The sequence below is a fragment of the Antechinus flavipes genome, chromosome 4 (assembly GCF_016432865.1).
Source record: "Antechinus flavipes isolate AdamAnt ecotype Samford, QLD, Australia chromosome 4, AdamAnt_v2, whole genome shotgun sequence".
Lineage (NCBI taxonomy): Eukaryota > Metazoa > Chordata > Mammalia > Dasyuromorphia > Dasyuridae > Antechinus > Antechinus flavipes.
In genome coordinates this window covers 315620243-315633745 of record NC_067401.1, presented here as the reverse complement: position 1 = coordinate 315633745, position 13503 = coordinate 315620243, and the positions used below count along the sequence as shown (strand labels likewise).

The 13503-nt window shown below is 31.4% G+C and overlaps 1 protein-coding gene across 1 annotated transcript in view; it reads right to left on the bottom strand.

The window, feature by feature from the left end:
• ENPP1 (ectonucleotide pyrophosphatase/phosphodiesterase 1) overlaps window positions 1-13503 on the bottom strand; it is a 110420-nt gene that overhangs the window by 14091 nt on the left and 82826 nt on the right. The window contains exons 17-23 of the mRNA XM_051997751.1: window positions 13276-13363; window positions 10817-10983; window positions 9916-9967; window positions 6549-6703; window positions 6014-6143; window positions 4390-4470; window positions 3109-3241 (exon numbers count right to left, since the gene is read on the bottom strand). Of these exons, the coding sequence (XP_051853711.1) occupies window positions 3109-3241; window positions 4390-4470; window positions 6014-6143; window positions 6549-6703; window positions 9916-9967; window positions 10817-10983; window positions 13276-13363 (806 nt within the window). The remainder of the gene's footprint in view (window positions 1-3108; window positions 3242-4389; window positions 4471-6013; window positions 6144-6548; window positions 6704-9915; window positions 9968-10816; window positions 10984-13275; window positions 13364-13503) is intronic.

Genomic DNA, 13503 nt, shown 5'->3' with positions numbered 1-13503 from the left:
ATAAAACTTGCTAAGCTTTTTAAATAATAAAGTATAAACTATAAATATTATATCATTTCCCCTTTTTCTCTTCTCTTCCCTCCCTTAATAAGTAATAAGAGCTACTTATTAATTTTTTCTCTGATTGCAGATAGTGTCTTCCTTCACGTGTTCTTTGTAGTTAACTTGGGTATTTATAATAGTCAAAATGACTTCTACCTCTGCAATATCTCTTACATCTATCATTTTTTTTCTACCCACACTGCTACCACTCTAGTGCTTCTAAAGCCCTTGATACCTTTGCATGGTCTTTAAAAATGTTTGTTTTGTGCCTTCTTTTTCTTGATTACATCTAAAGAACTAACTCACCTCCTTCCTTTGATATGTGCTGTGGTTTACATTCAAATAATTGACTATTTCTTGCCTCTTAAAGGCAAAACTTAGTATTTGTATACATAGTAAAACTCTGTTATTTTAGCCAGACTTTGCAATGAGATCCCTGTAACAAAAACCAATATCCAATATTATCATTTGTATTTAACAACATCAACACTCACCTATTTTCTTTTAAAAATGTGTTAATAGCCTTTCATTAATTTCATTTTTTCTCATATACCGCAGAAAAATGCAATCAAATCTTTAAAAAAAAAAAAACCTGAAAAATCCTCCGTGAATTCAAGCAAAGTGAAATATACTGTATACAAAATAATATGAATGTTTTGGGGATAATCAGCTATAAATGACTTTGTTATTCTCAGTAATAAAATCACCCACAACTATTCTGAAAGACTTATTATGAAAAATCCTATCCATATCCAAAGAAGGAACTGATTGTGTCTGAATATAGATTGAAACATTCTCTCTCTCTCTCTCTCTCTCTCTCTCTCTCTGTCTCTCTGTCTCTCTATCTCTTTCTCTGTGTCTATGTGTCTCTCTGTCACTCTGTGTCTCTACCTTTTTAATTTTTTTTCTTGATGGTTTTTATTTTCATTAAGATATGACATCTTTTTTCACATCTTGACTTTTACAGAAATGTTTTGCATAACTTCATAATTGGGTTTTTAATTGTGGGTGGGGATAAGGAAGAAGACCTAAATCTCAAAAATCTTAAAAACGAATGTAAAACAAAATTTTTTTTGTTTTGAATGTAACTGGGAATAAATATTAAATAAATAAAAATTTTAAATCCTTTTTTAGTTAAAATATTTTGCATAAATAAATCTAATAAAAGTAAGATTAAAGGGTAAAAAATTAACTAGGAAAGAAATCTCTGCAACAAACTTCTCTGATAAAGACCTGTATCAGAAATAATTGATTCAAATTTGTAAGGAAAATATCCATTCCCCATTTGATAAATATAGAAGGACATTTATAGATGGGTCTCAAAGTGTGGGACAGAGATAGGGGGAAGGAAAGATACTCTATAGCAGTATGAAAAACCAAGAACACAAATCATTACTAATTAGAAAAATGCAAACTAAACCAATTCTAGGATTTTACTCATAACCATAAGAGAGGCAAAGATGACAAAAATAAATAAAATGAAAAACTCTGGTGGGATTGTGAGAAAACAGTACATAGAAGATTGCTGAACTTGTGAAAAGGTGCAAGCATTCTGGAAAGCAATTGGAAATGTACACAAACATTACTAAATAATACCTATACCACTATTATGTCTATATCCAAAACAGATTTTCAAAAACAGAAAAAATCCTATATCTACAAACATATTGTAGCAGCTCTGTTTGAGTTGAACAAAAAAGGTGAGGGATAACTAAGAGGATATATAACAATTAACAATAGCTGAATAAATTTTGATATATGAAGATAATGGAATATTATTGTACTATAAAAAATAATGAAATAGATGATTTCAAAGAAATGGAAAAGATTTTAATTGATATGATGTAGAATAAAGCCAGCAAAACTAGAAGAACAATTTATACTATTATATCAATATCATGAAAATGAAATATTTTGAAGATTTTTTAGAGAAGAGCCACTATAACAATGTATACAATAACAACACTGGGAAAAACTGGAATACTGGGAAATTATTTTAAAAGTTATAAAAATTATGAACAATAGAAGGCACATTCATGATTACAGTGGACTGATAATGAAGTGTGTGCTCCCTACAAAAACTCAATGGATTTATGATGCATAGATATTGTATAAAGTTACTGAGAGAATGTGTTTTGCTTAATGACTCATATTTGTTATGGGCAATTCTTTTTTTTTCTTTTTTTCACATTATATGGAGAGTGGAAAGAAGAGAAAATAGGTTTGCATTAATTTTTTTAAAGAGGTGACAAAAGGATGCTACATATATAATATATTGCATGCTCCCTTTCAGATGAAGTTACTACATTTTTAGTTTTATTATTGTTTTATTTGAGACTACTCCATAAAAATGGGAATAATCTCAATGTTTATAATGTAAAAACAAAATTCTTCAGGAATTTCTTTAAAGTATTAGTCTAAAATTTTATAGGACACAGCTATAAAATCTTCAACTTCTAGAGTACTTCCTCTTTTCAACTATTTGTACAGGCTAACTTTTCTATTTTTTAATTAGAATCCCAATAAGGTTTAGTCAGCATTAAGAGAGCTCAAAAGTTGAAATTACACCTTCTTAAATCTATGGAACTGTGAAGTTAAAAAAAAAAAAAAAAGACAGAATCTAATAGCCACTTGTTTATACCATAAAACATAATTCATAACTAATTGGAAGAAAATTATTTATAAGAAAAATAGCCATTTCCCAATTGATAACAGATATAAGGATATGAATAGAGAGTTCTCAAAGAGAAAAAAAATATCTGTAGCTATATGAAAAAAAAACAAGGCTAATTAGAGAAACGTAAATTAAAGTACATCCAAGATTCCATCACACAATCATCAAAATAGCAAAGATGGCCCAAAAAAAAAAAAAAAAAAAAAAAAGGAAAAAGGAAAAATGTCACAGGGGCTATGGGAAAGCAGGTACCTAAAAATTTGGTAAACCTGTCAAAATATATAACCATTTTGGAAAGCAATTAAAAAGACTGGCACTATCACTTGTTATTTATTGATGCTATTGATTTTAGAAAGTAGAAAGTAGAAATGACAAAAGAAGTATGTTCTTACTGTTTCCGTATGTCTGGCGTATCATACAGTCCATCATAATCCAAGTCAAATACAGGACCACTGACTACGTTAACTCCATTCCTTTCTCCAGCGTACCTTGACAATAGGGTATTATGGAAGTAATTCCATATGACTAAACCAAAGAGGGAAAAAGTGTCATTTGGGAAGAACAAGTTATAATAATGTTATGTGACAGAAATTTAGTAAATAGCAAGTCTAGCATCTATAAAAACAGTATATAAACCGTATATAGATATCTTGGTGGATAAAGAGCTAGGTCTGGAGTCAGAACATCTGAGTTTATCTCTGGCCTCATACATTAACTGAGTGAACCTGAGCAAGTCACTTAATCCTGCATGCCTCAGTTCCTCATCTTTAAAATGATTTAGAAAAGTAAATGGCAAACCACTCCAATATCTTTGCCAATATCACCCCCCAAAAAGAAGAGGTCACAAAGATTGAAATATGGTAACTAAAAAAAAAGCATATGTATAGCTTTCTCTGTGTATATTACATATTCATTAAACACATACATACATATTACATATAAGTGCATTATATATGTGTCTATAAATGAATGTATGTGACTTTGCAATTTGCTTGTGTGTGTGCGCATTATGGAAGAAAGAAATTAAAATAACAAGGCATCTTGGTCAAAATCTCAATGAGACTATTTCATCATTACTAAAATAAAGATGATAAATATCTATGCTACCTGCTGCTTAGAGCTGTGACATGTAAAGTTATGTGAAATCATAAAACATTGTTTCCATGGTGAAACCTCTATAAAGTGAATAATTCCCTGTAATTTGTTCTATAAATCCTCAGGTTATCTTGGTGCATAAAATAAAGTTTTTCAGGAATATACCTAGCATAAGAAAGAACACTGGGAGATGAATATAAACTGCTTGCATTTTTGTTTTTCTTCCCAGATTATTTATACCTTCTGAATTCAATTCTCCCTGTGCAACAAGAAAACTGTTTGGTTCTGCACACGTATATTGTATCCAGGATATATTGTAACCTATTCAACATGTAAAGGATTGCTTGCCATCTGGGGGAGGGGGTGGAGGGAGGGAGGGGAAAAATCGGAACAGAAGTGAATGCAAGGGATAATGTTGTAAAAAATTACCCTGGCATGAGTTCTATCAATAAAAAGTTATTAAAACAAAACCAAAAAAAAAAAAAAAAAAAAGGAATATACCTAGCATAAAAAAGAAATTAACTTGTCACTATGGCAAAAGCATTGAAATAATAAAGCTTATACTAGGTCATTTTTACCTTGAAAACTCTGATACATTGGTATTATGTTACTGGTAATCAGGGCTTCGTGATGTCTACTATTGATGCCTTTAGTAAGTTCTACAAATAAGAAACAATACAGACATTTTATTAAGAAGGGTTTTGGTTTTTTTTTTAAATACTATTAGAAGGTTAAATTCTTATAGATTAGGAGAGAGGAAATTTAAGTTGAATATCACCCTAGGCCTACCATATCTCATCAGAATAGTATGAAATCTTGGGAAAATACATTATTTAAGGATTCTTTTAGTCACAATCCTTCAAAAAAGGTAAAATGAAATATGCTTGAGATTTTTTTTAAGGTCTCCCTATTAATTCATTACTGCCTTGGTAGAAAAAAACAGAAACTTTTAAAACTAAGGGCCAATTATAAAGTTCTATCAATACTTATCAGTAGAAATGACTCATTTGTTATATCACTCTAATAAATTCATCATATTTACAATCATCCCTCCCTAAATTTAACTCCATTCTTCACTGAGAAATGAGAGACATATCATAAACTCACCCCTTGGATTTGAAACAACACTGATTGTCCAGATAGTAAAACACACACACACACAAATGAACAGCAAACTGTCCTTGATACACACACACACACACACACACATATACACATACACACACACACACACACACACATACACAAAGCTGTCCTATATAATTCTAATAGTAAATTTTAAGTCAATTTTATAATGCAATTGCCCAATGATGATCCTAACACAATTGCTCAGTGATTATAGTAGAGAGTTGTCTCAGGCCATGAGAGCCAAGAGGACTACCAATTTTTATATTTAGCCTAATAAAAAATTCTCTGTCAAAAGGATATAATGTCATTAATAGAAAAACAATATGCTGAAGACTCCTTTTTTATAATTTAATATTTCATTAATTTAATATTTTATTTTAATACCCAATTATATGTAAAAATAATTTGTAACATTCACTTTAAAAAATTTTTGAGTTCCAAATTCTCTTTCTCCTCTCCTTCATTGACAATGCAAGCAATTTAATATGTCATACATGGACAGTAGTGGAAAAAACCATTTCCATGTTAATCATGTTGTGAAAAAAAAAAAAAAAACACAAACAAAAAAACATCAAATTAAGCAAAAAAAAATTATGCCAACTCTTTCCTTTTAAGAAGACTAGTTTATCTTTCTGCTACTGATATTTTTAGTCATCTTTTAAGCACAAAAATACCCCATTTTAAAACTCTCTTTTTTTCCATCATTTATGAAACATAATGGTACAGACAATTTGGTTTTAAATTCCACCTTGAATGTTGTGGATCTTGGCCAAATCACTTAAGATCCCCAGGTCACTAATTCCTTATCTATAGAATGTGGGGGTTGAATTAAATAGACTCTTAAGTTCTTTTTTACTCTAGATACAAGATCCACCATGAGCTTTCTCCTAATTTTTGCACAAGAAAGCAAAACAATTATATCTGTGATATTAGCATTGTCCTAGTTGTTACATATTTAAAATATTTTTATAGAATTTAAATTGTTATTAAATTTTCAAAAACCATAATAAAACAACTATTGAGCAAACAGATTCATCATAATGTAATGTGGGTCTAAAAGAAAGTTACACTTACGTGGAGGGGAAAGAAATCCATAATTTAGCTTTGGGTTGTTTTTGTAAAATGAACACTTCTGTATCGGACTTGGAGATATTCGATGATCCTGATAGAAACAATTTGAAAAGTCTTCTGCAGAGAAACTGTCCTAAGGAACAATAAATCATTCATTGAGCTTCATAGAAATGAAAAAAAAATAGATTAAATTATTTTCACAAGTCATAGAACCAGTTAAAAGAAAAAGCCAAGTGTAGTTTCAAAGAATGCTAGAATTAGGAAAGACATTTAGAGATCTCACTTAACTTCATTTTCTAGACATAGAAGCCAAGAACCTGAAAAGTTATTCAAGTGGCCCAAAATCACACAGGCAGTAGAGAAAAGTGCTGAGACTGACTGTAATCCAAATCTCTGTTTTACTCCAGGTTTCCCATTAGTCTTTGGTTGTAAACCAAGATTGACCATGAACAAATAAATGCTTCTTTACAATTTTGCCTAATAGTAACCACTTAAAATGCTTTATGAGGAAGAATATATTACTGTCACATATACTTACATTTTTACCAACGTTGTAGGAACTCCAGAGTGGCATTGTGATGTCATGGCTGTATGCATTTACAAACTGGTGTTGGTAAAGAAGACAAAAAGTACTGTTCTTTTGAAGAACCCTCGGCCTTCCATAGGGCAGGATGTTACGCTTGACTATCCTTTCTAAAATTGTAAGAGAAGGAAAATAAAATATGATCTAGAGGACAAATTATAAAATTACAAAGTTAATCCATTTGGCATATCAGCAAAAGTAAAAAAAATATTTTCTCCACATGCATTCATCTAATATTTTCCTGTTTTCATCCCCATTTGGAAGTCAATTTAATACTCTAAAGCTCTTTTAAAATAGTAAAATCAAAAAAAAAAAAAATTCAAAAAGATATGGGGCAGCTAGATGGGGCAATGGACAGAGCACTCTTTGAAGTCAAGAGGACATGAGTTCAAATCCAGCTTCAGACACTTAACACTTCCTAGCGGTGCAACCCTGGCCAAGTTATTTAACCCCAATTGCCTCACCAAAAAAAGAAAAAAAATTAAGAGAAGGAAAGCTCATTGTAGCTTTTGCCTATAAGCAGACAAAGAGAAACCAGTAAGAAAAAAACAGTATAGGTTTGAGAAATCACAAGGTCACTAGCACATATATACACGTGTATATATGTGTGTGTGTGTGTGTGTGTGTGTGTGTGTGTGTGTGTGTGTGTGTGTATAGTTCATCATAAGGCTACTTCAAATTGGATTTATGAAATTTTCTAAATCCCTTTGGTTTTTGTCATTGTTAAGTATCTGTTGTCTTCATTAATGATTTTTCCTAGGTTTCTGATTTATTCTAAGTTTCTTAATCTCTGCAAGTGAACCAGTTTTGTTTGTTTTTAGGACAATCAAATTGTATAGCATATGGATTAGCAAATATGAAACTAAAATTAAAGAATTGTAGGATCTTAGATTTGGTAGAGATCTTAAAGGTCACTTAACCCAATCTACAAATGAGAAGCAACATCCTTTGTGACATCCCCAATTACTATAGGATTTCCTCAATAGTGAGTAACTCTACCCACTTAGAACATCAATTTTATTTTGACATCTGTCTTAGGAGTTTTTCCTTAGATGGAAACAAAAAACTGTCTTCTACTCATCTCAGAATTCTACCATCTGAGGCCAAGCAAAACATGTCTAGTCTTTCAAATATACAGTAATCCTTCAAAAAGGTAGGCAATTTTACTATCATCCTAACACTTTTCTTCTTGATTAAACATTCCTACTTCCTTCAACTAATCCTTATATGGAATGATTTCCAATTCTTGTCATCCTGGTTTTTCTCTTTCAGACACACTCTAGTTTATTAATACTCTTTATAAAACACAACCCCCAGACCCAGACATAATACTCTGGCCATAGCTTAATGAAGGCAAAGTACATGGGGATAATAACACCCCCCTCTCCCCCAGCCATTTTGTACACTGTATTTCTTCAACACTTCAAGAATCCCTGATTTTTGCTGCATGGGATGCTAGTTAACATACATTTTCGAATCCCTTTCTAGTTTAGTAGATGATCTTTGAGGATGTCTGTGAGCAAAACAAACAAAAACAAGTATCACCCTATGGTTAGCCTTTCTGTATTTAGGTAGACTGGTCTTTGGACAACTGACCAAAGTTTGTATCATTGGCACTGTAACTTTTGTTTTTTTTAAATTGGGAGGCCATATTAGTTTTCACACTCCAGTGTGATTTTGACATAGATTTTGAGATGACTTCATCTCCTCCATACAATGAGGTGTTAGAAAAAGATTTTTCTTCTATTAATGCAAGCTATTATGATACACAGTGGCTGAAAAAGTCATTTAATATTTATATAGTCTAAGCAAAACAGAAAACATACCAACCTGCTTTGGTATTGAAGTATTTTTATCTTGCAATTCTCTACAGCAATGAAATAAATCTTTATAAGTAATACAGGCTAACATAAGCTAAACCTACCTCTATTTTCTTAACTTCCAATTCCGACTATTGATTTTTGTTGTGCAAGGCTACATTGTTGACTCTTTGCAATTGTTATTCACTAAAAATGGTATAAGGCAACTAGATAGCACAGTGTTATACCTAAAGTCAGGAAGAACTGAGTTTAAATGTGAGCTCAGACATTTACTAGCTATGTATTCTGGACAAATCACAGCTCAACCTATGTTGGACTCAGTTTTCACAATTATAAAATGGGGATGATAATAAAAGCATCCACGTTTCAGTATTGCTGTGAGGATTAAATGAAGTATTTATAAACAGCACTTAGCATATTGCCTGGCACACAATAGGCACTGTAAAGGCTTATTCCCTTCCTCTTCCTTCTCCTTTGTCTCACTGTCCCTACCTATAAAATATAATAACACTTACCTTCCAAGATTGTTGCAAGGATTAAACAAGAAAATATTTGTAAATTTTTTTTTTACAAATTTGAAAGATCTATATAAATGCAAGTTATTCTTATTATTACAACATTTTATCCTTCTCATATGAACCATTGTCTAGCTATGTCTAACTGGTTCAGCACTCATGCAATTGACTCTGAAGCAATATAGTGATTTACATTTATTCATCCTTAAAAATTTTTGCCTAACTTAGTTCAGTCCAGATTTCTCTTCAAATTTCAAAGATTTTTTTAAAAAATCTTGATTGTTATCATCTAACACATTAGGAATACAAGACAAACCTGATAGGCCACATAACTATTCTGATCAAAATATTATCTTATGAAAAACATAGCTATGTAAAAAAGGAAACTGAAGCATCTCTGTACAAGAAAACTAAGACAATTTTAGGTTCAGGGTTGAAAACTCAGTAGTTCCCAGTATTCTGCAGAACTATACAAGAGCTGCTATCTTAGTGATTTTAAGCTAAATGATATCATATGTATAAATTAAAATTGGAAAAAATAATTTAAATATTTCCAATTTTTATTCAAAAATTTAACCAGCCCAACTTTTGGTACACTGAATCACTTTAATATGGTCCCTGATGCTTAGCACAGCATCCCATGTACATAGGAGTCTTAGTAGAAGCTATTGATGGCAATATTAAACCATCATTTGAGGTGCTCAGACCTTGAAAACATCTTCCTTGTGGTCATAAAGAGTGATTCAGCTCCCACAAAATATGATATCGTTCACTATTTCCAGTGTAAATACTCCTGCCCCCCTTATGACTAACAGTCTAGACTGTCCAAAACAAAGAGACCACTGTGGTTCACCAGGTAGGTACATTAATAGTAGAAGCTCCTTTGTGGAGTTTCTACAAGAAACTCATATGTTTCTTATGTTTCTGAATAAAAATGCACTTTTGCATTTCCTCAGGCTTTACATAAAAATAAGACTGTCTTCTTACCTTCTTCTGTGGTCATATTTAATTCCGACTGAAAATCCATCATGGATGAAACCTAAAATGTTTGAAAAATTTAAATGTATATGAATTTGCATTATCATTGTTTATATCTTTAACATAAGAACTAGACATTATAATGAATTAATATTGATCCTATATAAAATTAGAAATTTGGAGGTCTTATATGGGAAAATGTTATTATTAATTATCCTAATTCCATAAAATTTCAGCATTATGTTTAAGAGTAAGTAAAACATTGGAAATACAAATATTGGAAACTAGTCATTTCATTCCATCTCTATTCCCACCATCTTTTTACTGAGACCAGAGATTAATAGAGGAAAAAAGAGAAACTAGCCTCTAAAATATCTTCACAGATGATTATTCCATATGTTTGGAAATATCTCACCACAAATTTATCACCTGTATGAGTTTTTAACCATAAATGTGTAGTGAGAGGTAAATACAATCAAGCTAAATTTGTCACCTAAGAATTACCAACCCTTTATTCTCTCTATATTTAAATGACATAAATAATATGACAGAAAATAAAGATCATGCCCAACTTAAATTCAATATCCCATGTTCCCCTTTTCTGTCTCTGTCTTTCTCTCAATAATAGTAAATGATACAACATACTCCACTGTTTAGCAATGACTCAACTTCTCTTCCTCATCTTAATCAATTTAGAGCAAACCACTGACAAAGCACAAAAGTCAAAGTAAAAAACTAGGAAGTCAACCTGAAAAGCTAAAATAAAAATACCCAACTAGTCCAAGAATTTAAAAAACTATTTTCTACAGCAGCATAGTTTTATTTCATCATCAAATATTTATCAAATGTCTTGTATATTATATTGTGTACTGAGAAATTGTACCACTCAAATGAGTATCTTTCTCCTTACCGAGTCACATGAGCAACCAAGGTTTTCTTTTGTTTTCTTCATCAGAGGACATTTTGCTATGTGGCTTGCTTCTTTGGGATGCTCTGGTATATGAACAGGTTTCTTTAGAAGATGGTTAAGACTTCCATGAGTTCCATTATTTGAAGCTGGTTTCAAATTCAGTAAATCTACAATGATTCAAGAAGTGGTAGATAATTATTTGAAAGAACTTAAACTCAATATAAAAAAGATAGAAAATGACAGATCTTTCTTAAATAGCATTATTATATTATTTTTTTAAAGATTAGATTTCTCTATGTCACCCAGCCTGGAAATGTGGTGACCACTCACAGGTTTTATCCTAATATTGAATGGCACAAGACCTGCTCCATTTCTGATCCAATTTGTTTCTCTGTAAGCAAAATGTTAAAGTCCTCCACTCCTGGTGCTCATGATTTTGATGCACACTTACTTTACTTAGTTTACTACAGCTTAGAACTTCTGGGCTTCAACAAGCCACTAACTTCAGGATCCTTAATAGCAGAGATCTATAGCTCATCGTACTATGCCTAGTGATTTTAATTATATTCTTAAAAGTTAATGTACATAAGTTTTTATAAGATCTATATAGGGGGAAAAATTTAAGGGATTTATATAGTTTTCATTTATTTTACACTTACTGTATTTATATTAGACTTTTATTGGAAACTTTAAGAAACTTGACATATTATACTTACTTATAAAATTTTCAGTGGAAAACAATTTTTACCATTAAAGTGATTATACATTGGAAATATTTCAGATTTTTCAAATGCCAGAATATAGAAGGATTAAGAAACATTTAAAAATATAATTGAACAAATCATAAAAAATCCAATTCACATATAGTGACAGAATAAACCCAAGATATTCTAAAATCCTTTATTCATATATTCCTGCCATCATTGCAAACTCATTCTCATGGAACAGTGATGGGTACTTTCTCTTCTTATCCATTTCTTCCTCCTATCAGGGATAACTGTCTCTTTTCTCAGGTCTCTATCATTATACCTTCTTCACTTTCTTACAATTTCTCTTTCTATTGGTTCTCCTCCTACTTGTAGAAGTTCTCCTTCAAAGACTCTTTTGCTGCATTATCATCTTTATCTATCACATTATGGGTCCCTATTGCACAAGATCCATTTCTAATCCATTTTTTCTTCTCTCTCTACATTTTCTCCCTTGGTATTCTCATCAGTACTATTCCCAATCTTTATTATTATCTCCCTGCAAATAATTTGCAGCTCTATATATCCAGCCTTCATTTCTCTCCTGAGCTCTTGTACTACATCAACAACTACCTGCTGAACATTTCCACCTGAACATCCAAGAAACAACTCAAACCCATATTTCACCCAGACCTTATTCTTTCTCCAAAATTCCCCATTTCTGTTGATATCAGCATTTTCCCTCTAATCCATGTTTAAAAACTTTAAATCAGCCTTTCCTTCCTCTCAATGCACATGAAATTAGATTTCCAAATCTCGTTAATCCTATCCCTATGATAGCTCTTATATTCAAATTTTTCTTTCCTTACATAAACTCTACATTAATTCAAGCCACAATTTAGGGAGTGTTTCTTGATGGAAAATCAGAGGACTTAAGTTTATATCCCACTTCTGCCACTTACTACTTCTGTTAATTTGAAGAAGAAATATCAGGCAAAAGACAGAAGCATAATATGATGGATCAAGTATTAAACTTGGCGTGAGGAAGACAGGAGTCCAGATCTCAATTCAGATACTTACCAGCTGTGTGAACTTGGGCAATCCTCTTATTTTCTCTAGACCTCAAGTTCTTCATCTGTCTTAAAGCAGATTAAGGTCTTTCTAGCTATAAATCTATGACTCTAGGTTTCTATGATCTCTTTGTGTCTCAGTTTTTTCTAAAGTATAAAATGAGGCACTTGAACTAGCTAATCTTGAAGGCCTCTTTAGGTTCTGAACTTTAAGATGCCTCATCATTTCTCACCTGGATTATGACAATATGCTAACTGATTTCCCCAGCCTCAAATCTCTGTCTAATTCATCTTCCAACTAGCTATCAAATCAATATGCCTAAAGTTCAGGTCTGAACATGTTAATTCTCCCTTCTCAAAAAATTTTACTGAGTCTCTTTTGTCTAGCCTTTTACTTAAAACTCTCAACATAGTTCTTGGCAACCTGTCCAATAATATTTCATATTATTCTGATTTTCACAGATTTGTTTTTCCCAAAATATGACATTCTGTGTCTCAAATCTTATTTTGCACAAGTGGACCCCAATATCTGGGATTAAATACATATATGTCAATAAGTTAAGAGAGAACAATAGTGAAAATATTAGGAATCATTCCAAAAATACATATAATATACCATCCTATTAATGAACATAGAATAAACTAATAGTTAGATTTTCATTCCAAATAAATTCTCAGAAATCATGAAACAGTTTTCACTTACCACACATTAAGTTATAAATTTCAATGTTTTCAAAGGGTTCAACTTTAGTATTATGCTTGAATGCAGGTCCATAGCCAATGAAGAGGGCCTGTGTTTTGATCAAAAAGATAAGTATTTAGTGTCAGAATACATTGAGATGTGCCAAAAGAGCTGTCATCTATAGCATTTTAATTTAATCGTTTATTTGTATATTCTTAGGGAAAATTAGAAGGAAAATGTCAATTGATA